The 27,523-nt window shown below is 43.9% G+C and overlaps 2 protein-coding genes across 2 annotated transcripts; one reads left to right on the forward strand and one right to left on the reverse strand.

The window, feature by feature from the left end:
* Nucleotides 1-5,965: 5,965 nt before the first annotated feature.
* Nucleotides 5,966-6,941, reverse strand: LOC139018393 (olfactory receptor 52E8-like; the record flags this gene model as incomplete). The annotated part of the gene is given in 2 exon segments (XM_070427006.1): nt 5,966-6,904; nt 6,906-6,941. Coding segments are annotated over 2 exon segments (975 nt in total), but the record flags the coding sequence as incomplete, so codon positions are not given.
* Nucleotides 6,942-16,313: 9,372 nt separating this feature from the next.
* On the forward strand, nt 16,314-17,285 carry LOC139018394 (olfactory receptor 52E8-like). The gene has a single exon (XM_070427007.1). The coding sequence runs from the start codon at nt 16,314-16,316 to the stop codon at nt 17,283-17,285; it is 972 nt and encodes a 323-aa protein (XP_070283108.1).
* Nucleotides 17,286-27,523: the final 10,238 nt, after the last annotated feature.

Raw genomic sequence — 27,523 nt, forward strand, 5'->3', positions numbered from 1 at the left:
ATAATAAAGAAAATTATTGTAATTTTTGTGTGTCTCTAGGATTTTGTACAACTCTGCAGCATCTAACATTACATGATTTCATTTATATATTTACTTATTGTCTACTAACAGAAATGTTGCGATTGGGGGCAAAGAACCAGGAAATATTCATTTTAACACCCCCCCAAACTGTCATATGAAGATATGATGTCCAATTTTTTTTAGAAATTAGCTGTTGAATAGAATCAGGATTTGTATAAGTGTGTGTTTATGTGAGTGTATATATGTGTGAGTGTGTGTGTAAATCAGAGGGGAGGAGAGAGAAAAGAGGAGAGAGAGAGAGAGAGGGAGAGAGGTAGAGAGAGAGAGAGAGAGAAGTTTTATTATGTATGTGGTTGCACATACCTTTGCCAGGTAGTTATTGCACAGTTGAAATGCCCAGGCAAGGGAGTTAAAATCCTCTATTCCACACAGGAAGAAAAAGAGCATTTCTGGTATCCAAAGAAGCTGAGGAGAAAATTGTCAATGTGCTTGCCAGTATTAAGGGGAGGAACCAGGCTGAGAAATCAGAGGTCTTGTAGAAATTTACTTGGAGAGTCTGAGGAAACAGGATGATAACATCAAGAGACATACAGTCCAGAGTCATCCTCATCTTTAAGGTGGCTATTTCTCAGCACATGCCATTTTATTAGCTGAGGAGAACTTCCAGGGCAGTGGCCAAGGGTGCTCTACTCTGACAGTGGGGTTCAAATTCAACAGGACATCCACCCTCTCACTGTTTGGGTTAGAATGCTTGTTTTCTTGCTGCTGCAGCTGTGTGCCACAAACAATGAGCTCAAGGATCATTCCTGGAGGGCAAGGTAATAGTTTATCTTTTTCTCGATATGCACATCAACAAAGAGCTCAGTCCCAAGGTTCATTTCAAAAGCTCAATTGATAATAGTTAGAGATTTTTCCCAGGTAGTGCCCACCCACAGTGAATTCATTGAAGTCGTAATTTTTCCTTTAGCTACTAGCTCTTTCCCCCACTGACTCTTCTCTGTAGCATTTCATCTCCCCTGCCCATGCATCCTTACCTTTCTAATATTTCCTCTTCCAGTCCTCACTTAGAGCAATATCTCAACATAAGCCCAGGTGCTTAAACATGGTGACTGGAGCCCCCCTTCAAGCATCTGGGTCCCAAGTTTGTCCTGTCACATGGAGAAAATCTTTATAGAGAAGTGGGGATATCCCTAAGTCTAGGCATGACTCAGAATCCCTGTAGCCTTCAGACATAAACATGGTCCCATGGGTCATTAAGTTCATGTAACAATTTGTTCCTCCCTGCTGCATCTGCAGAAAACGTCACCATACCAGATATAGCTTTGTAGCTCAGGGGAAGGGAGGTCTCATGAGCTGTTAGAGCAATATCCTGAAGGGAAAGGGATCTGTATGGAGGATGATACTGATTCTACCCTCTTCAGAAGTCATGAAAATATTAAGTTTATACCATTAAACTTCAAAGTGTGACTTCTTAGGTAACTGTCCTTAGCAACTCTTCTGCATTGTTTAATGTAAATAAGCAAATCCTGATGCAATTGAGCATTCTTACAACTATCAAAAGATGAAGAAGATCCCCGAAATAGACACATTAGACTCTGTGGTAGCAACTCTGTTTTTTGACAGTGTCCATACATGTAGATAACAGTATCAGCTTTCTTCCAACCCAGCTAGATTCTCCTTCCAACCTATAGCTAATGATAAGTAGTTAGAATCTTTGGCGTAGGGCTTTCCTGGGTTTTAGATCTTTTGGATGAAGGTGAAGAAAACTCCACATTCTCATGAGAAAACAGAATGCAGGTAGAGCTCAAGATCTAGAGTTTTCTTTGAGTCTCCCTTCCTGGGTAATGATGGAGGAGACCTGTTAGTACCAGGACATGCCATAGATCATGGCTTTCCTGGGTATAGATAGAAAAAGACTGAGGGACAATTGAATACATTAGACAGTTTTATTAAAAATTATTTTTAATTATATTTGACATACAATATATTAGTTTCATGTGTATAACATAGTCAACATTTATATACCTTATGAAGCAATCACCATAAGTCTAGTAATCATCTGTCACTGTACAAATTATTATAATAGTATTGACGATATTCCTTATGCTGTAAATTACATCCCTATGATTTATTTTATAACTGGAAATTTGTACATCTTTATCCCCTTCATTTCCTTTTCTAGTTTTTATTTTTTATTTTCTAAGTTCAGACAATTTCGAGTTGTTATGAGAGAGAAGATAATGCTGTTTATTCCAAAAGAAATTCTGGTTCTATCTGATGTATTCTCATTTCATTGTTCTCTTTTTGACTAATGAGAAGTTTACTCCCTAGTTTCTGATCACTCCCTCATGGTACACATCATCCCCATTTATCAACATTTATCTTCGAAAACCAATTCTGACACTATGTAATCTGTTAGAATCCCTTCCTGTGATCTCCATTTCTCTGTTGCATACAATAGGCTTTATCTAGTAAAGTACAAACACTATTGTTGTCAAAGTCTTGGAGGTGGGTAAAGGGGGAATTGGAGGACATCTGTAATAGTGTCAACAATAGAAAACCCTTTTAAATTTTAATTCTACTTCATGACTCTTTAAAATATTACCCTGCCTTTGATGATCATACATTCTACTTCTGAAATAACCATTGCTCATTTCCACTTTCATTCAACTCTGCCTCAATTACCATGTCCTTCATGATGGTATTTTGTATGAATCAGCTAGATCTGATCTCTATGTCTCTTGTATTTTCCTATTAGTGTGTACTGCGATTATAACATGCACATTTCCCCCTTCAGTTTAGTGTTTCTGTCTTTCCCATTTTTTATTTTGGTAGAGTACACATAACATACAATTTACTATCTTAACCATTTTTAAGTGTATAGTTCAGTAGTATTAAGTATATTCATATTGTTGTACAACCATAACCACCATCCACTTTCAGAACTTTTTTTTTGCTGTTGTTGTTCTTTGTTAATCCTCACCTGAGGATATTTTTTCTATTGATTTTTAAATAGAGTGAAAGGGAGAGAGGAAGAGAGAAAGAGGAGAGAGAGAAACATCAATGTGAGAAAGACACATTGATTGGCTGCCTCCTGCACTCACCTCATCTAGGGCCAGGTATCAAACCTGCAACCAGGTATGTGCCTTTGACTGGGAATTGAAACCTCAACCCTTCAGTCTGAGGTTTGATGCTCTAACCAGTGAGCACACCAGCCAGTGAAGAACTTTTTTATTTTGTAAAAATTAAAACTCTATACCCATTAAACTCCCCTTAGTCCCTGGCAACTGCCACTCTACTTTTTATTTTTTATTTATCTTCGCTTCCTCCCATTCCATAGCCTTTGGTAACCACCATTCTACTCTGTTACTGTGTTTAGCTTTTTTTAAAAGTTTCCATATAAAACCTTAATTATGCAATATGATTTTTAAATTAAAAATTTAAAGTACAGTTGATTTTTGATGTTATAAAGTGTTGGCAAAAGTAGGTTTACAGTTGTGAGTACACAAAAGTTTATTCTTGTATTATTATTTTATTAATTATTGTATTACTTTCCACATGAACAACTATAAAACTACTTTTCAGTTTAGTAATATTAGTTTTGAATATACAGCATAGTGGTTAGACATTTATGTAATTTATAAAGTAATACCCTAGTAAGTGTAGTACTCACCTAGCACCATACAAAGCTATTACAATATTATTGACTATGTGCCCTATGCTGTATTTTACATCTCCATTACTATTTCATGACTGCCAATTTGTGCTTCTTAATCCCTTCATCTTTTTTCATCCAGCCCCAATTCTCCTCTCCTCTGCAACCATCAGTTTGGTCTCTATGGGAGAGATTATGCAGTATTAGTCTTCACGTAACTGACATTTCACTTAGCATAGTGTCCTCATATTGCAATAGCATGGTTTTCTTTCTAAAGGCTGAATAATATTTAATTGCATATATAGACCACATTTTCTTTATCTTTATTGCATTTTTATGTTTAGTCATTATATTTTTAAGCTCCAGGATTTCTGTTTTGCTTATTTTTATATCCATTCCTTTGTTAGACTTCTCATTTTGTTCATATGTTGTTTTTCTGATTGCATTTCATTGTCTGTTTTTTTCTTGTAGTGTATTAAGTTTCTTTAAGATGATTATTTTGAATTCCTTGTCAAATAGTTTATGGATCTCCCCTTGTTTAGGACCAGTCATTGGAACTTTATTAGTTACCTTTGTTGGTGTCATGTTTGTCTGATTCTTTGTAGCTTTGAGTTGGTATGTGCATTTGAAGGAACAGGTACCCCCAACCCCCACCCCTTCAGTTTTTAGCCTGGCATTGGCAGGTAGAGTCCTTCACCCGCTAGGTCCCTGGACTGATGGGACTACCTGTAAGATCATAGTTGAATAGAGTTGGAACCAAGTCTTAAGACTATCTTCTGGCTTGCAGTCAGGACCACAGTTGGCAGGCTTGTTAACAAGGTTGCTTATAGTTGTGGCTTCCCCGGAGTCGCTGAGCGTGTTCCCACAGAGTCACTGGGGTGGTCTCTATGTGGGCAGAGCTGCCCCTGGTCTGTGGTAGATTGGGACTGGAATCAGGTCATAGGACTGCTTTAGGGATCACAGTCAGATTTGAGGTTGGTGTGCGTGTTTATTAGAGACACAAATGGGCAAGGCACTTCCTGGGTTCCTTGCAGAAGCAGCTAGTGACAGGACCTCATACAATGGGACTGGAGCCGAGTTCACAGGGGACAGGACTGTTTCAGTATGTAGGTAGGACACCATCCGCTGATCTGCCATTGGCTTGCCTTCTCAAAGCAGCCTTTCTCCATCATGGGCTCTACCTGGGTTTTACAACCTCCTACCTGGATCCCAAAGCTCCCACAAAGGCATTTTTTTTGTCCATGGATGGCTGGCAAATATTTGTTTCTGTGGGGGGACATGGGCTGGAGAAACAATAAAAACTAACATGTTCAGGCCTAGCCATTTTGGCTCAATAGAAAAAGCTTCAGACTGTGGACCAAAGTTTCAATTCTGGTCAAGGGTATGTACCTCGGTTGCAGGCTCCTCTCTAGCCTGTGCCTTGGTCAGGGCTCATGCAGGAGGCAACCAATGGATGTGTTTCTCTCACATTGATGTTTCTCTCTGTCTTTCCCTCTCTCTTCCACTCTCCCTGAAAGTCAATGGACAAATATCCTTGGGTGAGGATTAACAAAACAAAACAAAAACTAATACGTTCACAAGTTTTTATAATCATCAATTTAACTTCACATATAATTTTCATTATTTATTCCACAAGCATTTTTAAACCCCAAGAAAAAATGGCCATCACAGGTACCACAATATTAAACCTACCAGTTCAAGAATGAGAGTGTATGAAATGACGGTCATTTATGAAGAGCTTCACAGAATCAGAAACTTGAGAGCATAGAAAGGAAACACACACACACACACACACACACACACACACACACGAAAAAAACCCACACACAAAAAAGTAGCCTAATCCCCATCTTTGACTTGCATACACTTCAGTAAAAAGTATATATTTCTTTTCAGGCAGTACTTCATTATTTGTAGAAACTTTTTCTGCATTTTTCATTGGCCATATGATCTTTAGTTGAATATTTGTATGAAATAAATCTTATTACTAACTGAAAGAGATCTGGAAAACCATATAGTTTTAACAGAAACTGTTAATTCTCCCTTCAGTGAATTAAAGTTCTTCTTGAAGTTTACTCTTATATGACATATTTTATGCCAGAGTCAATAAAGAATTTAATTGCAAATAAACATTCGGGCACACATGCTTACAACAATTACAGCCAATTATATATATATCACAGTTAATTTTGGTGAAATTAATTTATTTATTATTATTTTTTTACAAATTTTAGTCTTCTTAGACTTTATACTTCCATAACTGGTTTTTCTTGGGGAATCAGTTACATCTCATTTGTTATTATTATTTTTTTTAACAAAAATACTCTGTATCCGCTTCTGGATCTGCTTGGTTCTGATTCCATAAATGACTGGGTTGAGGGCAGGAGGGATGACTATATAGAGATTAGCTAGAAGGATATGGATATACTGGGGAATACTATGACCAAAGCGGTGAGTGAGGAAGGAGAAGAGAGCTGGACCAAAGAAGGCTAAGATGACACAGATATGGGAGCTGCAAGTATTTAGAGCCTTTAAGCAGGCATCCTGGGAAGGGAGGTGGAAGACAGTGTATAAGATCCTTGCATAGGAGATGATGATCAGAAGCACATCCAGAAACAAGATAGAAATATTCCCAAGACCATAGTAGACATTGGCACTAATACTGGCACAAGCCAGACGTGCCACTCCCATGTGCTCACAATAGGTATGAGGGATGATTCTATGTCCACAGTAAAGCAGCCTCAGAAGGAGAAAAATGATGGGAACAATCATGCATAAGCTTCTCAGAACCACAACCACAGTGATCACACCAATGACTCTGTTGGTGAAGATCATGCTGTATCTGAGGGGGTTGCAAATAGCCACATAGCGATCAAAACCCATGGCAAGAAGTACAATGCTCTCCATGACTGTAAAAAAGTGAATAAAAAAGACTTGAGCAACACAGCACCCAAAGCACAGCTCTTGAAGGCTGAACCAAAATATACCCACTATTTTGGGGATGGTAGCAGTAGAGAGACTCAGGTCAATCACTGACAGCATGGCCAGGAAGTAGAACATGGGTTGGTGAAGGCTATGATCAGTCCAGATAACAAACAGAATAATGATATTTCCAACAAGAGCAATCAGATACACTACACAGAATGGAAAGCCAAGCCAGATTTGTGCCATTTCCAACCCTGGAATCCCCAGCAACAGGAATGAAGAAGGGTGAGACTCAGTGACATTGGGAGAAGATATTCCTCTGCAGGCTGATGGTGACATGATTTTAAAAAAACAGTTGCTGGTTCCTATTGGACAATTCACCCATGGCTATTGGAGATCTACAAAAATAAAAAATAAAATGTCACCTTAATAACTTTAATAAAAAACTAAAAAGAAAAAGCTGTGGTACATTTACACAATGGAATACTACTCAGCCATAAAAAAGAAGGAAATCTTACCTTTTGTGACAGCATAGATGGACCTGGAGAACATTATGCTAAGTGAAATAAGCCAGTCAGAGTAAGGTAAGTACCATATGATTTTATTTATATGTGTAATCTAAGCAACAAAATAAATTAACAAACAAAAAAACCCCAGACTCATTGATAACAGAGAACAGATTGACAGCTGTCAGAAGGGAGAGGGGGATTGGGGGCTCATTGAAAAAGGGAGTAAGTAAAAAAATAACAACCCATAGATTCTGATAACAGTATGGTGATTATAGGAGGACAGGTGGGGTGGGAGAGGAAGAAGAGGGTTAATGGGGGATAAATAGTGATGGAAGGACACTTTATTTGGGGTGGTGAACACACAATACAATATACAGATGATGTTATAGAATTGTACACTTATGAGTTATATGATATAAAAAAATTATTTTATTGTTGAGAGTATTACAGGTGTTTCCCTTTTCCCCCTATTTGCCTCCCTTCACCCATCTCCCCCTTCCAGGCCCTCACCTGTTTATTGCCTGTGTCCATGGGCTATGCATATATGCTTATAAATTCTTTCGGTTAATCTCTTCCCACCCTCCTTCCTGCCTTCCCTTTGAGATCTGTCATTCTGTTTCATGCTTTCATGTCTGTGGTGCTATCTTGTTAGTCAATTTACTTCGTTCTTTAGATTCCACATGTAAGATACTTGTCTTTCTCTGATGACTTATTTCACTTTGCACAATATTCTCCACTTCCATCCAACGTGTAAGATAGCCTTCTTTTTTACAGACCTTTGATTTTTTTCCTTTTTTTAGTTCTCCACAAATAATCCCAAGATAGTTCCTCATCTGCACTGGATAAGCTAACATATGCCTCTTTTAAAATTATGGGTTCAGATTAAATACATTATCTCTCCTCTTACTCAAGAAATAAGTACTATAGGAGATATAAAATTGATAGTAATAATAACAACCACCACAATAATAACAATAGATATCATTAATTAGGTACCTACTATTTTTCAGACATCATTTTTACTGTTATTTCCATATATTATCTCATTTACTTCTTTCCAGAATTCTATTGCACAAATTTCTCTTGGTATCTGGTATATGAAACAGAAAGATTTTGATGTTAATTAATTCTCCATTGGTTACAACACAAATAAGCAGCAGAATCATAATCTTATTAAGTTATGTCACCCCAATACATTTAATAAAAAATAAAATAATAAAACCCCCCACAAAATTTGAAATTAGTTTTAAAGTAGGCTTTATGACACTGATCAGGACCTGTTAGTGGAAGCAGTGAAAGGAGGGAGAAAGAAAAATAAGGGAAGGGAAGAATACAAGGATTTAGAACAGGCAATACTACTTAAAGGCCAATAGGAAAGGCCAAAAGTTTACTCTCTCGGCAATGCCAATTTCTTTACTGCACATCTACTCATTTAGTTCCAAATATATTTTTTACTAGTGCTGTAGCTATGCTTTTAACCACTTGCCTCATCTTGAGCTATGGATGGCTTCAGTCATACATGCAGGTCTCCTAATAATCAAGTTTTTGAATTCAGATTAATCCCTTTGAAATACAAAGCATGGAGAGAGACCAACATCTGATCACCATATTGTATCTTTTTTATATGTGCAGTCAAAGTATAAGGGAGTAAAGACTCATTATTCTATCTTTATTTGCCTACTCTGGCTTTTTAATCCAAATTTGTGTCTCACTCACTATCAAGGCAATAGCATGTATAGGAAAAAGAATCAAAAGCATACAGTATTTCATATTACTGGCATTGTAGCATGCAATGGAGTCTTGACTCTTCTTAGTGGCCTTGTGACATTTTAGGTAAGTTATATCATGTTCTGTATTTGTTTCATCTAGAAATAAGCATAGTACTATCTACCTCATATTATTATAGGTGGGATAAATGAGATTATACATATGAAACATTGTAGGTGCTCAGCAGGTATTTTTTTCTCAAACTTCCCATCTTAGTCTTCCTGCTGCTGCCCTCCAGACTACTGTTCTGTGCCACCTGGTACTCTAGGTCTTTATTGTTTGTTTATTTATTTATTTTTTTGGTTAATCCTCACCCGAGGATATTTTTCCATTGATTTTTTTAAGGGAGAGTGAAAGAGAGAGAGAAACATACATGAGAGAAACACATTGGTTGTTTGTCTCCTGCATGAGCCCTGACCAGGTACGTGGCCTTGACTGGAACTGAACCTGGGATCCTTTGGTCTGCAGTGCGACGCTTTATCCACTGAGCAAAACAGGCTAGGGCATACTCTAGGTCAGTGGTTCCCAACCTGTGGGTCGCGACCCCTTTGGGGGTCGAACGACCCTTTCACAGGGGTCGCCTAAGACCATTGGAAAACACATATATAATTACATATTGTTTTTGTGATTAATCACTATGCTTTAATTATGTTCAATTTGTAACAATGAAATTGGGTGTCACCACAACATGAGGAGCTGTATTAAAGGGTCGCGGCATTAGGAAGGTTGAGAACCACTGCTCTAGGTCTTAAGCAAATTTCTGTGAATCCAAATTCCAATCTTAAGCACACATCGCATAGACTCATTGATCACAAGTACTTACCAAGTTTCTTGTTTCTGTCTTAGGGAGTCATGTAGCAGCTGTAAATTCTGTTCTTGAAAATCCTTACATATATATGTTTTGGAATAGAACCTCAACACACCCTAAGAGATGTTAACAAAATGTCTTTGTGTGTATATATTGAGGGAGAATTTGTAATGAAGTCTCCAGGCACTAGAGTCTCAAGCATTGAAATTAAAATGAAATGAATAGAAATTCCCTTTGGTCATTGCACTTGCTGAAGGGCTCTAGGGAAATCTCAGTGAACCTTGCTTCCTGCTACTTAGTCAATTTCTAGTTATTTCACATAATGTTAGAACAGGTACATTTTATCCTTTTCTCTCCTTTCTTCTTCCTTATCTTTCTTTTAGTCTATGGATTGCTTGGACTAACCCTTTGGGCTCTGTTGGTCATTTATACAACCAGCAACTTCTTTTTATTGTGATTAAAATATACATAACATAGAATTTACCATTTTAACCATTTTAAAATTTACAATTCAGTGACATTTAGTACATTCACAATATTGTACAATTATCACCACTATCTAGTTTCATAATATTGTCATCACTCCAAACGGAAACCTTAAACCCATAAGCAGTCACTTCTCATTCTTTTCTCTCTCCAGGCCCTGGAAACCCCTAATCTGATTTTAGCCAATGATTTCATTCTGGATATTTCATATAAATGGAATCACATACATGTGGCCTTTTGTGCTTAGCTTCTTTCACTTAGCAGAATGTTTTTAAGTTGTATCTTTGTTGTAGCATATGTCAGCACTTCATTGTCTTTTTATGGCCAATCAATATTCTATTATAAGAGCTATATATCAAAACCTCCCCACATTGTCAGTTCAGGCTTTGCATCAAAGTCCCCTGAACTAGCAGGGCTGCATAACAAAGATTTTACTTTCCTGATTCCTCTGGTGCTGGCTGTCACTTCTCCTGGGTCATTCGCCACAACAAGAGAAACACATTGATTGGTTGCCTCCTGCAGGCACCCTGACATGGGGCCCAGATTGAGCCTGCAACTGAGGTATGTGCCCTTGACCAGAATCAAAGCTGAGACCCTTCAATCCTTGGGCAAGTGCTCTAACCACTGAGGAATCGGCTAGCTCAAGATTTTGTCAAATTTTTTTGCACCAATTGAGAGGATCATGTGTTTTTTCCTGCATTTTATTAATGTTGTATAATGTATCCATTGATTTTCTTATCTTGAACAAACCTGTGTTCCTGGGCTAAATCACACTTGGTCATGGTGCATAATCTTTTTTAATATGCTGTTGGATTTGGTTTGATAGTATTTTGTTAAGAAGTTTTTATTTATATTTATAGAGATTTTTTTCTGTAGTTTTCTTACTAAAATATGGTAAAAGAACTTATATGCATATCCTATGGACACAGACAACAGGGTGGTGAAAGCCTGGGGTGAGGCGGGGGCAGGATGGAGGGGGCAAAGGGAGGGAAATGAGGGTCATCTGTAATGCTGTCAAACAATAAAAAATAAATTTAAAAATATACAATCTGCAACATAACAACTAACCCCACTGTGCACGTGAAATGACTTTTTAAATTGACCATATATTTTCTGGCAGAATGAGCCACATTCTGTATTTTAATATTATTGCCTCAGATTAGCCAGAGGTGACAAATTAAGGATTTCTCAGAACTTCACTGGAGCCATGCATAGTCATTTACATGAGTGTAGCTTTCTAGTTTAGTAATATTTCAGAGCTTGGAAAAACTCTGTGTGGTCAATTCATTCCTCAATTTCGCCTTTTAAGTTTTTTTGGTCAGTCTCTTATTAGCTTCAAGAGGCTACAATGTTAAACAATTTCTATGGATTGTTTTAACTAATAGCCCAGGGAAAAGGTCATTCATTCACAGTGAGTGAGTTTGAGTCAGGTCAAATAAAGATGCACCCTGTGGACAAAAGAAAGGCCATATGCTAACCTGACTAGCTCAGGGAAGGTCTGCACGGCAGTTTTGCAAACTCAAAGACCTAAAGTAACCACAAAGGATGGTAGTGGGTAGTCATGTTCTAGACCTGTATTTTTCCTGGTAAAGGTCAATCTTTACCTTAAGTGAGCCTATTGTCTTTTTGCATCTAAGATAACATCCTTGTGAAATGTCTTGGTGACTTGTAACTTCCCTTTTTCTGGACTCCTTAGGGCACAACCAAATGCACCGGGGTGCCAGGACAGGGACCATAAATTCCTTCATTGTTATTGTAATCTTGTTAATTGTTGACTGTGAACTATCCTGCACCTGCCTAAGTAAAAGAAGCATGTGTCCATCTTTTCACTTTTTATCCAATCCCAGAGGTTTCCCTGTTTTGCTTTCTCCCGCCTCCCTAATCTATCACCAATGGATTTCATGTAACCCACTTATGTCTCCTTCTTTGATTGAAATGTATAAAACAAGATCAAGAATTGCCATTCTCCAAGCATTATCCCAATATGTTGAGATTCTGCTTCCCGGCAATTGTCAACAGTTTGGCTCAAATAAACTCACAAAAATTCTTTACAAGTTTGAATGTTTTTATGTTAACAATCCTGTGAGAAGGAATTTCCTGAGAGCTTCCAGATAGGTTAAATAATGACAGTCCTCTGGGACTGTATCTTTAAGATACTATTAATTACTATCCCAGGGGGAATGTGGTTGTAAAATATATATATAAATACCTTCTATTCAGCATAATAAATGACAGGCCCTAAGAAAATTCGAGGAAGTTTTCTTAGATATTTAAAGACCAAGGTAAGTAACATATGGTTAGATTGTACAAAAAGCAAAAGGATGGATGCTTACACCAAAATAGTATGGAGAAAAAGTGCAAATAAGGAAAACAAGGTGAAGAGAGGATGCACACTCATAAGCTCTGAAGCTACATTTTTACCTACATGTACTTATATCTATGAACGTATATAATCTCACACACAAAACGAAAGGGTAAAAGCCGATATAGAAGGAGATGCACCAATATATACTTTATCAATGTAGGTATTGTTTCTGACCCAGTATGCAGGTGCACAGATGTGAATAACAAGAGAGCAAGGGACTGGTTTTCTCTATTCTCCACAATTGTGTGAGGTATAGTAAAGGGAATCAATAAATGCTTTGAATAATAAATTCATGAATAAGTGAATCATGAAGCATGACTCTGAAGGATAGACTTTTGTGAAAATAAGACCTAGCCCTGGTGGTGTGGCTCAGTTGGTTGGAGAATCATCCCATACACCAAAGGTGGTGGGTTTGATTCCTGTTCAGGACACATACTAAGGTTGTGGTTCGATCCCTGATGGGATGCCTGTGGGGTAGGGGAATGGGCTAGTGGGGAGCCAATCAATGCTTCTCTCTTATGTTAATGTTTCTCTCTCCCCGCTCCCTTCCTGTTTTTAAAATCAACAATAATAAAAAACAAACAAAAAATAAGACTTAGGGTTATGATGATGAAGCTTCTGAGCAAGGGATGGCAGGATGGCCAGAGGACTACAGGCTAACCTGGTGAGAAAGAAAGTGAATATTATGTCTTCTCCTTATGATCATCAGTTGCAAGAAATGGGAATGTGGGTATTTGGTGGAGGTTGGTGGAATAGGGAAAGAAGATTCCACATTGAGGAAATGACTGCTGGATAGCTGGGTATAATCCCATGTAGCACTTAAGAGTTAGGAGGTCAAATGAGGGGTTGGGATCCAGTCTTATTTTTGAATTCAGCAGAGAATGGGCAATGTATGAATATATATTGGAAAAATAGGTCAGTATGCATTATAGAATGATTAGTGGTGGTTGCTTTATAAATGTTTGCCGACTGGAAATGATTTTCTCTCAGAGAAGAAGGAAGCACCAATTTTCAAGCCCCCCTAGAAAGTCCATAGAAATAAATGGAATGAGTTGATTTTCTTGGGATGTAGCTATATGTTTTTAAAAATGTTTCTGCCGTTTGAAGCCCCAAGAGTGACCAAGACACCTGGTCACAAATCTACTGAATTTCTGGAGAAGGTCATCAAGAGGATGACAAATTCCCTTTTTATGTCTTGACTTCTCACTGTGCTTTTATTTTCACTTGTCCTTGCTATTCACTCCATCTAGAATAAAATTTTCTTCCTTCTTTGGCTAAAGAATTATTCTATGAGTCTTAGCATTATCCTAACCTCTTCCCCAGAATTTTTCTCACCTCCTCACCTACAACATTCTGCACATACCTCTACATAGCACTTGAAATACAATTTTCTAATTTCATCTTTAGAATTTTATCTTTCTTACTGCTCAGTCATATCCTTGAGGATATGTGACAAGTTTATTCAAAATTATATTCAAATTGCCAAACCAATGCTGATACATAGAGGGATCACCTCTCCACTTAACTTATATATTCTCCTCTAATGAAAGGCAGAATACGATCTCCTACATTTTTATGTTACAAAATTAAGAACTTCAGCTGTCTCCACTCCAACCCTAGCAGTCTAATTTTACACACACACACACACACACACACACACACACACGCATATACATAATAGATATTTCCTAAGAATTTTCCAAATTGTAAAATTATCTCTCATTTTTGCTACTCTTCATAGGTTTCCAATAGGCACAGTTAGAAAGGCATTTGCCTTGGCATGAGTTTAAAGTAGGATGTACTTATTTTCAGATGCCTTTATCTCTGATGGGAGGCTCTGAACTTTGACTTCCCCCAACATCCAAGTATTATTAAATTTGAATCAAAGCTTTCTGCTCAATTGCACACATCACAAACACTTCCACATCTTCTTTTATGACTAGTTTTTATCAAATAAATTATACAGAAATGAACTTTTCACTGTTTGCTTCAAATGTTTAATTTTCTATAAGTAAGCTCAGAATTTCCACATATTATGGATGAGTACTATAATACAAAATCACTTGATAATTCCTCCTTCTATGTTACTATGAGGAAGACATCCATAAAGACATGATAGTTAAAATAGAATCTCAGTGGGAACTAAATTTTAGAATATCCTAAATGCTTTTACCCTCTCTCCATGAAGAAAAGTTAGAGATATATTTGAATGTTGCTTAGCCCAGAATATTTAGTCTTCCTCCCCCAGCTGACTTATATCTAGACAGTTGTTTTTACAGGATGTGATTAATTATACTCGAAATTATAGGCTGATCTAGATTAAAATAATCTCTCATTTCACGTTTCATCATAACTGCAAAATATTCTTTGTCAAGTATCTCCTCTTATATTATTATCCATTTTCTAAATCTGATCGGTGATTTTTTTCCCAGAAACAAATTACAATATGAACTAAGTTCATTATTTTATAAAATATGACATTGAAATTGCTTGCTGTCACATCCTTTCTTAATCCATTCATCTATTTTTGAACTTTTAAAATCGAGAACTTTTATGTGGCAGAACTTTTTTCAGGCATATGAATAAACAAAGATAAATGGCTTATTACTATCTGAGAACAAGACCATCCAGTATCTAAAACACACATAAAATGCATAAATACATACACACATGCACATAGTAATATGCATTTCACATTTTGGGGGTTTTAGGTTCCATAATAGGGGAATAGTTCAGATTACTAATATCAAAGGAGTCTTCATGCACATTAAGCAAAAATATGTGGAACACTCTCAGATACATAGACTGTGGAATTTATTCTTTCCATTTTTTCTGGCTATCCTCCAGAGTTAAAATTTCCATTATGCAGAGAATATTCTTTGGTCTTCTCTTCTTTATAGCAGGCTTTTTAAAAAAAAAATTAGGGAAAGTGGTAGCAGAACAGGCTGGCTTTATTCCTGGTACCATATAATGCTCAGGGGAAGCTAGCAGAACATTAGGAGTCTATTTAATCCCATCCTTTTAAAAAACTTTTAAAAATCCTCACCTGAGGATATTTTTATTGATTTTGGAGAGAAAGGAAGGAAGGAAGAGAGGGAGGAAGGGAGGAGGAGGAGGTGGAGGAGGAGGAGGAGAAGGAAGAGAGAGAGAGACAGAGAGAGAGAGAGAGAGAGAGAGAGAGAGAGGGAGAGAGAGAGAGAGAGAGAGAGAGAGAGAGAGAGAGAGAGAGAGAGAGACATTGATGTGATGTGAGAGACAAACATGGATAGATTGCCTCCCATACATGCCCCAGGGACTGAACCTGCAACCTAGGTATGTGTCCTGACCTGCAACATTTCTGGTGCATGGGAAATGCTCCAACAACTTAGCCACCCAACCAGGGCTCCTTCCCTTTTTTGAAGAATGGAGATATAACTGACACATAACAGTATGTAAGTTCAAGGTGTAGAACATATTGATTTGATAACTTTCTATATTACAATATGATTGTTACCATAGTTTTAGCGATTATTTCTATCACATCACATAATTGTCATTTCTTTTTTTGTGTGATCAGAACATATAAGAGTTAGTCCCTCAACAATTTTGAAGTATATAACAGTGTTGTTGACGAAATCTTTATTTAATGTCATTTTTGAATAGGAACAAAAAGAGATTAAACTGTTCTTGTGTGTATGTGTTTTCAGGAATCTAGGCATATGGATGAGGAGCAGGAATCACTAATGGGAAGTCCATAATTGTCTCTGATATGCACAGCAGCTAACAGTGGCAGGAAGGATGTCTATGCCTAATGACACCCGGTTCCATCCTTCCTCATTCCTTTTGCTGGGTATCCCAGGCCTAGAGGACGTGCATGTCTGGATTGGATTCCCCTTTCTCTTTGTGTATCTTGTTGCCCTCCTGGGGAATGCTGCTGTCCTGTTCGTGATCCGGACTGAGCATAGCCTCCATGAGCCCATGTACTACTTCCTGGCCATGTTGGACACCATCGACCTGGGCCTGTCCACAGCCACCATCCCCAAAATGCTGGGGATTTTCTGGTTCAACCTCAGGAACATATCTTTTGAAAGCTGCCTTTCCCAGATGTTCTTCATCCACTTCTTCACTGCTATGGAGAGCATTGTGTTGGTGGCCATGGCCTTTGACCGCTACATTGCCATTTGTAAACCCCTTCGATATACCCTAACCCTCACCAGCAAAGTCATCAGCATTATTGCAGGTATTTCCATTCTGCGGAGCCTGTGCATGGTGGGCCCACTGGTGTTTCTCCTCCTGAGGCTGCCCTTCTGTGGGCATCATATCATCCCTCATACTTACTGTGAGCACATGGGCATTGCCCGTCTGGCCTGTGCCAGCATCAAACTGAATATACTATTTGGCCTTGGTGACATTTCTATCTTATTATTGGATGTGCTCCTAATTATTCTCTCCTATGCCAGGATCCTCTATGCAGTCTTTTGCCTGCCTTCCTGGGAGGCTCGACTCAAAGCCCTCAACACCTGTGGATCCCATATTGGTGTTATCTTAGCCTTTTTCACTCCTGCCTTTTTCTCTTTCTTGACACACCGCTTTGGCCACAATGTTCCCCAATATGTCCATATTCTTTTAGCCAATCTATACGTGGTAGTTCCTCCAGCCCTCAATCCTGTAATCTATGGTGTCCGGACCAAGCAGATTAGGGAGCGAGTGCTGAGAATTTTGTTCAAGAAAGATAAACAAACAGTCAGAGATCTTGAAAGATTTAAATAGAATTCATGTTTTGTGCACTGTAAAATTAGATTGTCTTATGTTTAACCAAGTATAATAAAGGAAGACAAAGAAAAATATTGAGACCAATAACATTATCTTTGAATTGCAGGTTTTATGTTTAATATTAATAATATGTACATTAATGATAATATTGAATTGGAACAATTTAGTGTCATTATGCAAAAAGATGAACTAAGACCCTTACTTTGCACCATAGAGAAAATTAACTTACAGTCAGTCAGAGAACTAAAGACAAGAGCCTTGGTTACAAGATTATATAGTAAGACAATGGCAAAAATATTATTAAATTATTAATTGTACTTCACTAAAATTAAAGTATATTTTCTTTCAAAGATACTGTGTTAACGCCACATCCATTTGTGGCTAGGGTTCAAGGTCTGGAGAAGGGGCTTCACACAAACAAACATACTAGACAGGAAATATAAATTTAGAAGGCATGGGGAGCCAGGCAGAGGCTTCACTCTAGCTGAGAAGCTCTCTGAATCCCTGGACCAGGGGTGGGCAAACTTTTTGACTGGAGGGCCACAATGGCTTCTTAAACTGGACCGGAGGGCCGGAACAAAAGAATGGATGGAGTGTTTGTGTGAACTAATATAAATTCAAAGTAAACATCATTACATAAAAGGGTACGGTCTTTTTTTTTTTTTTCAGTTTTATTCATTTCAAACTGCCCTAGTTTGCCCATGGCTGCCCTGGACCCATCAGCTTTTTATTTACTATAATATACATTTGCCCTTTAGCAAAGCAAACAGGCACATCAAAGGTAAAGTTTGGTAAACAATAAAAGGATTATCAGGTTAGGGGATTGCCTTCAGCATTCAGCCAACAGCAATACTATGCTGATTTTTAGCCCTGCTGACATGGATTTCTCACATTTACATGTTAACTGCTTATTGGTCTTAGCCTCCAGCAATACTAATAATAAAATGAAAAAGCAAGCCACAGTCTGTGAGAAAATATTTTTATATCATGTGTTTGATAAATGATTTGTATAAAAATATATAAAGATCTCATAATTTAATTATAAACTTAGCCAAATTACCCAATTAAAAATAGACAATAAATCAGTTGGAGAAAGATAAATAACACATGATCTCACTCATTTGTGGAATATAATGAACAACATAAACTGATGAACAGAAACAGATCCAGAGACAGAGAAGCATCAATCAGAGGGAAGGCAGGGGAGATAGGGGGGAGGGGGAGAGATCAACCAAAGGACTTATTTGCATGCATATAAGCATAACCAATGGACACAGACACTAGCGGGGTGAGAGCATGAGCGGGGAAGGGGAGCTGAGGGGGTAATGGGAGGTTAAGGACACATATGTAATACTTTAATCAATAAAGAAAATAAAAAATAGACAAAATATTGTATATGCATTTTTAAAAACATATAAACACTTAGTTAATAAGTACAGAAAAATGCTCTTTATAATTCATCACAGTGTGGAACAAATATCAGCTCTCTGTGCAATTATAACTTCTTTAAAAGTTTACATCTCTAGAGTACTTTTGGATAAATCTATATTGCATCTCCATCTCAGAGTCTTCTAGGGAACCAAGGTGAAGATGGTATTCTTTTCTTTATGGTGTATTTTCAACATTTTTGTGACATGCTTTATGTTTTTGTTATGAGATTTTCCAAAGCTAATGTGTCTTATTTAGCTTGAAGCTTTTAATTACTTTTGTCTTTGATTTTCAACAAGTTTACTTAATCTGCTATTTATTTTTTAAAAAATATCATTATTATTGAAATCTGTAACTTTTTAAAAATAAAGTTATATGTCTTTCATTACTTTTATAAAAAATATGGCTGATATCTTTTCAAATATTGCTTCTATGTGAATTTCTTTTTCCTTGCCTCATGTGGTTCCAATTAAACTTATGTGGTTTGGTTATTTATCATTGTTTAATAAATTTCCTAATTTTAGAGTCTTAAAAGATAATAAGTTAATTCATTTCATAGATTTCATTGACTAGAAATTTAAAGAAGGTAAAAAAGAAACTGCTCTTCTTTGCTTCATAATGTTTAGGACCTCAGATATAATCACTCAAATTTCTGAGAGTGATCCAAATGACTGGTGGCTAGAAGTGGATTGTACCACTCATTTCTAGGATGGTTTCTTTCTCTCATGTCGTGCTTCTAAGCTAGAATATTAGAAATACAGGTTCACCTGGGGTCCTTATTCAGAGAACTTACATGTAACTTTTCTAATAGGCTGGTCTTAAAATCAATCTCTTATAAAGGTCCAAAGAAGCAGTCTTCCCATCAGTATAAGATTTATGTTACATTGCCTATTAAAATCAATTCTGAGAAGTTATATAGCACTGCCTTCAGCATACTCTATTGATTCCAGCAGTCATATGCCGCTCCAAATTCAAAGAGAGAGGAATCAGACTCACATTTATTGATGAGTAGAGTGTCAATTATCCTATCTAATAAAAGAGAAAGATGGTAATTAGCGTACGACTGCTACCCTTCCCATTGGCTAATCAGGGAGATATGCAAATTAACTGCCAGCCAAGATGGCGGTTAACCGCCAACAAAGATGGTGGCTAATTTGCGTATGTAGGCACAATGCTGGGAGGGGAAAGGGAAAGGACGGAAGAAGCACCCTGCCACTGACGGTGATCGGAAACCCAGGGGGGAGCTGTGATCAGAGAACCAGGTGCCTTTGCTGCCTTGGCCAGTGATAGCAGGAAGCAGGGGTGGAGCCAGCAATGGGAGCTGGGCAGGAACGGAGCCGGCAGTCCGGGGAGCTAGGGATCCCTTGCCCAGGCCTAAAGCCTTGGCCAAAGACGTTAGGCCTGGGCAGGTGTGGAGCCTGCAATCGTGGGGAGCTGGGGGTCCCCTACACAGACCTAACGCCTTGGCCAGAGGCGTTAGGCCTGGGCAGGGGTGGAACCAGCCATCGCAGGGAGCAGGGGCAGAATCAGCGATCCTGGGCAGCTGGGGGTCCCCTGCCCAGGCCTGACACCTCGGCCAGAGGCGTTAGGCCTGGGCAGGGGCAGAGCGGGAGATCGCGGGGAACTGGGGGTCCCCTGTCCAGGCCTAACGCCTTGGCCAGAGGCGTTAGGTCTAGGCAGGTGCGGAGCCTGCAACCACGGGGAGCTGGGGGTCCCCTGCCCAAGCCTAAGGCCTCAGCCAGAGGCGTTAAGCATGGGCAGGGGCAGAGTGAGCAATCGTGAGCAGCTGGGGGTCCCCTGCCCAGGCCTAACGCCTTGGCCAGAGGCATTAGGTCTTGGCAGGGGTGGTGCCAGAGATTGTGGGTAGCAGGGGCGGACCCGGGAATGGTGGGAGCTGGAGGTCCCCTGCCCAGGCCTGACACCTCTGCTGGAGGCCTCAGGCCTGGGCAAGGGGCCAATCCAGTGATCGGAGATCAGAGGGTAATGAGGGTCAACTCCTCTGGCCGAGGCATCAGGCCTGGGCGGGAGGCGGAGCCAGCAATCAGAGAGGGCTGGGGGTCTCCTGCCCAGGCCTGATGCCTGGGCCAGAGGCATCAGGCCTGGGTGGGGGGTGGAGCCAGTGACTGGGGGGATATGAGGGTCCCCTTGCCCAGGCCTGAAGCCTGGGTCAGAGGCGTCAGGCTTGGGCGGGGGGTGGAGCAAGAGATCAGAGGGAGATGGGGGTCCCCTGCCCAGGCATGATTCCTGGGCCAGAGGCATCAGGCCTGGGCGGGGGTCAGAGCCAGTGATCGGGGGTTGGTGGGGGTCCCCTGTCCAAGCCTGATGCCTCTGGCGGAGGCGTCAGGCCTGGGCAAGGGGCCGATCCTGTGATTGGAGGGTTATGGGGGTCAACGCCTGAGGGCTCCCAGTATGTGAGAGGGGGCAGGCTGGGCTGAGGGACAACCCCCCCCCACCCAGTGCACGAATTTTGTGCACCAGGCCCCTAGTCTATATATATAAAACCCTAAGCGACTGAACAACCAAAAGACTGGTAAACCAGTTGCTATGACAGGTACTGACCACCAGGGGACTGACGCTCAAAGCACAGGATCAGGCTCCCTCCTGTCTGGACCAGGCCTCCAGGGATTGGGTCGAAACTGGCTATCTGACATCCCCTGCAGGGTCCCAGATTGTGAGAGGCCGCAGGCCAGGCCGAGGACCCCCTCGGGGGCCTCTAGTCTATCTATATATATAAAGAGCCAGGGGCCATCACATCTGAAACAACTGAACGGACGACTGAACAGGCTGAGTGGGGCAACAAGGCCGACAGGGGGTTTAGTGAGGGACAACCAAATGACTGAGCAGCAGGCTATGTTGGGCCACCAGGCCGTCAGGGGGTTTAGTGAAGGACGACCAAACAACTGAACAGCAGGCTGCGTGAGGTGACCAGGCCAGTGGGGGGGCAGTGAGGGGTGACCAGGCTGGGGGGGAGAGGGCAGTTGGGGCAACCAGGCCAGCAGGGGGGGCAGTTGGGGGCAACCAGGCTGGTGGGTGGGGGTGCAGTTGGGGGCAACCAGGCTGGTGGGTGGGGGTGCATTTGGGGGCAACCAGGCCATCAGGGGGCCAGTTGGGGGCAACCACGCTGGCAAGGGTGGGGGGAGAGTGGGGGCAACCAGTCCAGCAGGGGGGGCAGTTAGGGGCAACTAGCCTGGTGGGTGGGGGGGCAGTTGGGGGCAAACAGGCTGGCGGGGGGCAGTGGGGGTGACTAGGCCAGTAGGGGGGGACAGTTAGGAGCAACAAGGCTGGCAGGTGGGGGTGCAGTTGGGGGCAACCAGGCCAGCAGGGGAGGTTGTTGGGGATGATTAGGCTGGCAGGGGGGCAGTGAGGGGCAACTAGGTCAGTGGGGGTGACAATTGGGAGAAACCAGGCTGGCGGGGGGGGGGGGGCAGTTTTTTTTCCTTTTCCTTTGCTGTACAGACTTTAACTATTACCCTTCCTAGCACTTGGCCACCCTGCTCTTTGTTTAGCAGTTGGGGCGACCAGGCTGGCAGAGGGGGGATGTTGGGGGTGATCAGGCCAATAGGGGAGACAGCTGGCAGGAGGTGCAGTTGGGGACAACCAGGCCAGCAGGGGGGGCATTTGGGGGCTATCAGGCAGGCAAAGTAGGTGAGCGGTTAGGAACCAGCTGTCCCAGATTATGAGAGGGATGTCTAACTGCCGGCAATCACCCCTAACTGCCCCCTGCCATCCTGCAGTTGGAGGGCAATCGGACATCCCCAGATTGAAGAGGGTGCAGGCTGGGCTGAGGGACACCCCCCACCAACAGTGCATGAATTTCATGCACCAGGCCACTAGTACATCAATAAAAGAAACCATTTGACACTTCTAACATTCTGTGTGGAAATCACTTTAGCTAAATCCAGTTCATTATAAGTGTTTTCTATTTTCCATGTTACTGAAGGCAACAGTTTGGCCAAACTTGATATCTCGATGTAAAAACTATCCCCTTTACTTAGCTATTAATTCCATCTTTCTCATTTTTCTTCTGCCCTCACCTTCATTCTCCTCCAGGTCCATCAGTCTTTCTCTCTATGCATGGCTTTCAAACAAATGACACATGTTTTGGGTTCATTAAAATGGAACCTAATTTAAGGTAAAAAGTTTCCTCTTGGTTTTCTATTCTTGCATATAAGAAATTCCAAAACTTAACAGTGTATAAAACAACAAATCAAATATTTTATTATCTTTACAGATTCTATAAGTCAGGAATTCAGAAAAAGCACACCAGGGAAGACTCATTTTTTCTACAAAACATAGCATCTCAGTTGGGGTAGCTCTAATGGATGAAACCGATTTAAATAATTTTTTTTTTTAAATATTTTAATAATTTTTATTTCTTAAAGTATTACAAAGAGTATTACATATGACTCCTTTTTTCCCTCCCTTGACATTCCCCCGGCCCCTACCCCCCGCCCCCCTCGCCCCGTGTCTTGTGTCCATTGGTTAATCTTATATGCATGCATATAAGTCCTTCAGTTGGTCTCTTAATCCCCCCCGCCCCAACCCTCCCCAGGCTTCCCACTGTAGTTTAACATTCTGTTCAGTGTTGCTCTGCTTCTGTATCTACCCCTGTTCATCAGTCCATACTGGTCCCCTTTATTTGTCCCAACCTCACTGGAGTAATCTCAACCTCACCAGGGCCGTCTGAGCCTCACCAGGGCCGTTTCAACCTCACCGGGGCCGTCCCTACCTCACGGGGGCCATTTCAACCTCACCGGGGTCGTCCCTACCTCACGGGGGCCGTTTCAACCTCACCGGAGTTGTCCCTACCTCACGGGGGCCGTTTCAACCACACCGGGGTCGTCCATACCACACCGGGGCCGTTTCAACCTGACCGGGGTCGTCCCTACCTCACGGGGGCCGTTTCAACCTCACCGGGGTCGTCCCTACCTCACGGGGGCCGTTTCAACCTGACCGGGGTTGTCCCTACCACACCGGGGCTGTTTCAACCTGACCGGGGTTGTCCCTACCACACCGGGGCCGTTTCGACCTGACCGGGGTTGTCCCTACCACACCGGGGCCGTATCGACCTGACCAGGGTCGTCCCTACCTCACGGGGGCCGTTTCAACCTCACCGGGGTCGTCCCTACCACACCGGGGCTGTTTCGACCTGACTGGGGTCATCCCTACCTCACGGGGGCTGTTTCAACCTGACCGGGGTTGTCCCTACCACACCGGGGCCGTTTCAACCTCACCGGGGTTGTCCCTACCACACCGGGGCCGTTTCGACCTGACCAGGGTCGTCCCTACCTCACGGGGGCCGTTTCAACCTGACCGGGGTTGTCCCTACCACACCGGGGCCGTATCGACCTGACCAGGGTCGTCCCTACCTCACGGGGGCCGTTTCAACCTCACCGGGGTCGTCCCTACCACACCGGGGCTGTTTCGACCTGACTGGGGTCATCCCTACCTCACGGGGGCTGTTTCAACCTCACCGGGGTCGTCCCTACCTCACGGGGGCCGTTTCAACCTCACCGGGGTTGTCCCTACCACACCGGGGCCGTTTCAACCTGACCGGGGTTGTCCCTACCACAGCGGGGCCGTTTCGACCTGACCGGGGCCGTCCCTACCTCACGGGGGCCGTTTCAACCTCACCGGGGTTGTCCCTACCACACCGGGGCCGTTTCAACCTGACCGGGGTTGTCCCTACCACAGCGGGGCCGTTTCGACCTGACCGGGGCCGTCCCTACCTCACGGGGGCCGTTTCAACCTCACCGGGGTCGTCCCTACCTCACGGGGGCCGTTTCAACCTCACCGGGGTTGTCCCTACCACACCGGGGCTGTTTCAACCTGACCGGGGTTGTCCCTACCACACCGGGGCCGTTTCGACCTGACCAGGGTCGTCCCTACCTCACGGGGGCCGTTTCAACCTCACCGGGGTCGTCCCTACCACACCGGGGCTGTTTCAACCTGACCGGGGTCGTCCCTACCTCACGGGGGCCGTTTCAACCTCACTGGGGTCGTCCCTACCTCACGGGGGCCGTTTCAACCTCACCGGGGTTGTCCCTACCATACCGGGGCTGTTTCAACCTGACCGGGGTTGTCCCTACCACACTGGGGCCGTTTCGACCTGACCAGGGTCGTCCCTACCTCACGGGGGCCGTTTCAACCTCACCGGAGTTGTCCCTACCTCACGGGGGCCGTTTCAACCACACCGGGGTCGTCCATACCACACCGGGGCCGTTTCAACCTGACCGGGGTCGTCCCTACCTCACGGGGGCCGTTTCAACCTCACCGGGGTCGTCCCTACCTCACGGGGGCCGTTTCAACCTCACCGGGGTTGTCCCTACCACACCGGGGCCGTTTCGACCTGACCAGGGTCGTCTCTACCTCACGGGGGCCGTTTCAACCTCACCGGGGTCGTCCCTACCACACCGGGGCTGTTTCGACCTGACTGGGGTCATCCCTACCTCACGGGGGCCGTTTCAACCTCACCGGGGTCGTCCCTACCTCACGGGGGCCGTTTCAACCTCACCGGGGTTGTCCCTACCACACCGGGGCCGTTTCAACTTGACCGGGGTTGTCCCTACCACAGCGGGGCCGTTTCGACCTGACCGGGGCCGTCCCTACCTCACGGGGGCCGTTTCAACCTCACCGGGGTTGTCCCTACCACACCGGGGCCGTTTCAACCTGACCGGGGTTGTCCCTACCACAGCGGGGCCGTTTCGACCTGACCGGGGCCGTCCCTACCTCACGGGGGCCGTTTCAACCTCACCGGGGTCGTCCCTACCTCACGGGGGCCGTTTCAACCTCACCGGGGTTGTCCCTACCTCACGGGGGCCGTTTCAACCTCACTGGGGTCGTCCCTACCTCACGGGGGCCGTTTCAACCTCACCGGGGTTGTCCCTACCATACCGGGGCTGTTTCAACCTGACCGGGGTTGTCCCTACCACACTGGGGCCGTTTTGACCTGACCAGGGTCGTCCCTACCTCACGGGGGCCGTTTCAACCTCACCGGGGTCGTCCCTACCTCACGGGGGCCGTTTCAACCTCACCGGGGTTGTCCCTACCACACCGGGGCTGTTTCAACCTGACTGGGGTTGTCCCTACCACACCGGGGCCGTTTCAACCTGACCGGGGTCGTCCCTACCTCACGGGGGCCGTTTCAACCTCACCGGGGTCGTCCCTACCTCACGGGGGCCGTTTCAACCTCACCGGGGTTGTCCCTACCACACCGGGGCTGTTTCAACCTGACCGGGGTTGTCCCTACCACACCGGGGCCGTTTCGACCTGACCAGGGTCGTCCCTACCTCACGGGGGCCGTTTCAACCTGACCGGGGTTGTCCCTACCACCCCGGGGCCGTTTCGACCTGACCAGGGTGGTCCCTACCTCACGGGGGCCGTTTCAACCTCACCGGGGTCGTCCCTACCACACCGGGGCTGTTTCGACCTGACTGGGGTCATCCCTACCTCACGGGGGCTGTTTCAACCTCACCGGGGTCGTCCCTACCTCACGGGGGCCGTTTTAACCTCACCGGGGTTGTCCCTACCACACCGGGGCCGTTTCAACTTGACCGGGGTTGTCCCTACCACAGCGGGGCCGTTTCGACCTGACCGGGGCCGTCCCTACCTCACGGGGGCCGTTTCAACCTCACCGGGGTTGTCCCTACCACACCGGGGCCGTTTCAACCTGACCGGGGTTGTCCCTACCACACCGGGGCCGTTTCGACCTGACCAGGGTCGTCCCTACCTCACGGGGGCCGTTTCAACCTCACCGGGGTCGTCCCTACCACACCGGGGCTGTTTCAACCTGACCGGGGTCGTCCCTACCTCATGGGGGCCGTTTCAACCTCACTGGGGTCGTCCCTACCTCACGGGGGCCGTTTCAACCTCACCGGGGTTGTCCCTACCATACCGGGGCTGTTTCAACCTGACCGGGGTTGTCCCTACCACACTGGGGCCGTTTTGACCTGACCAGGGTCGTCCCTACCTCACGGGGGCTGTTTCAACCTCACCGGGGTCGTCCCTACCTCACAGGGGCCGTTTCAACCTCACCGGGGTCGTCCCTACCTCACAGGGGCCGTTTCAACCTCACCGGGGTCGTCCATACCACACCGGGGCCGTTTCAACCTGACCGGGGTTGTCTCTACCACACCGGGGCCGTTTCGACCTGACCGGGGTTGTCCCTACCAGACCGGGGTCGTCCCTACCTCACGGGGGCCGTTTCAACCTCACCGGGGTCGTCCCTACCACACCGGGGCCGTTTCAACCTCACCGGGGCCATCCCGACCTCACCGGGGCCATCCCAGCCTTACCGGGGAAACAGGAAGTTTGGCCCTCTGTCCCCTGCCGGCGGCTCCCCACCAGACAAAATCTCCAGGCGTTCCTGGTGGTTGAACATCCAGCACTCCTGCCCTCCACCAAGTGCACAGACTGCCTGTCTGCTGTCCCCCAGCGCCCCACAAGAGACTGGGACCAGTGGGCATGTTTGTGCGCTTGCTGGTACAGCAGTTCCGCAGTGCCGGCCGAGTCAGGCCCAGCCCTGGCCGGCCCCGGACCCGACTCTGCCTCCCGATTGCGTCCCTCCCAGATGCAAGGAGCTGAAATCTGCAGCCTGCTGGGATGGGCTCTGTACTTGGTGCCTCTGCACATCCTACTCAGTCTCAATGCGCTTCTTTCTATGCGAGGAGTTGAAATCTGCAGTTTGTTGGGTTGGGCTCTGTACTTGGTGTCACATCCTACTCAGTCTCAATGTTCTTTCTCTCCTTCCAGTTGTAGAGCTTCCACTGGGCCAACTTTCCCATGGTTCTGTATGATAGGTGTTTGTC

The sequence above is a fragment of the Myotis yumanensis genome, unplaced genomic scaffold (assembly GCF_028538775.1).
Source record: "Myotis yumanensis isolate MYYU_CA2020_CCGP unplaced genomic scaffold, mMyoYum1.0.hap1 SCAF_10, whole genome shotgun sequence".
Taxonomy (NCBI): domain Eukaryota; kingdom Metazoa; phylum Chordata; class Mammalia; order Chiroptera; family Vespertilionidae; genus Myotis; species Myotis yumanensis.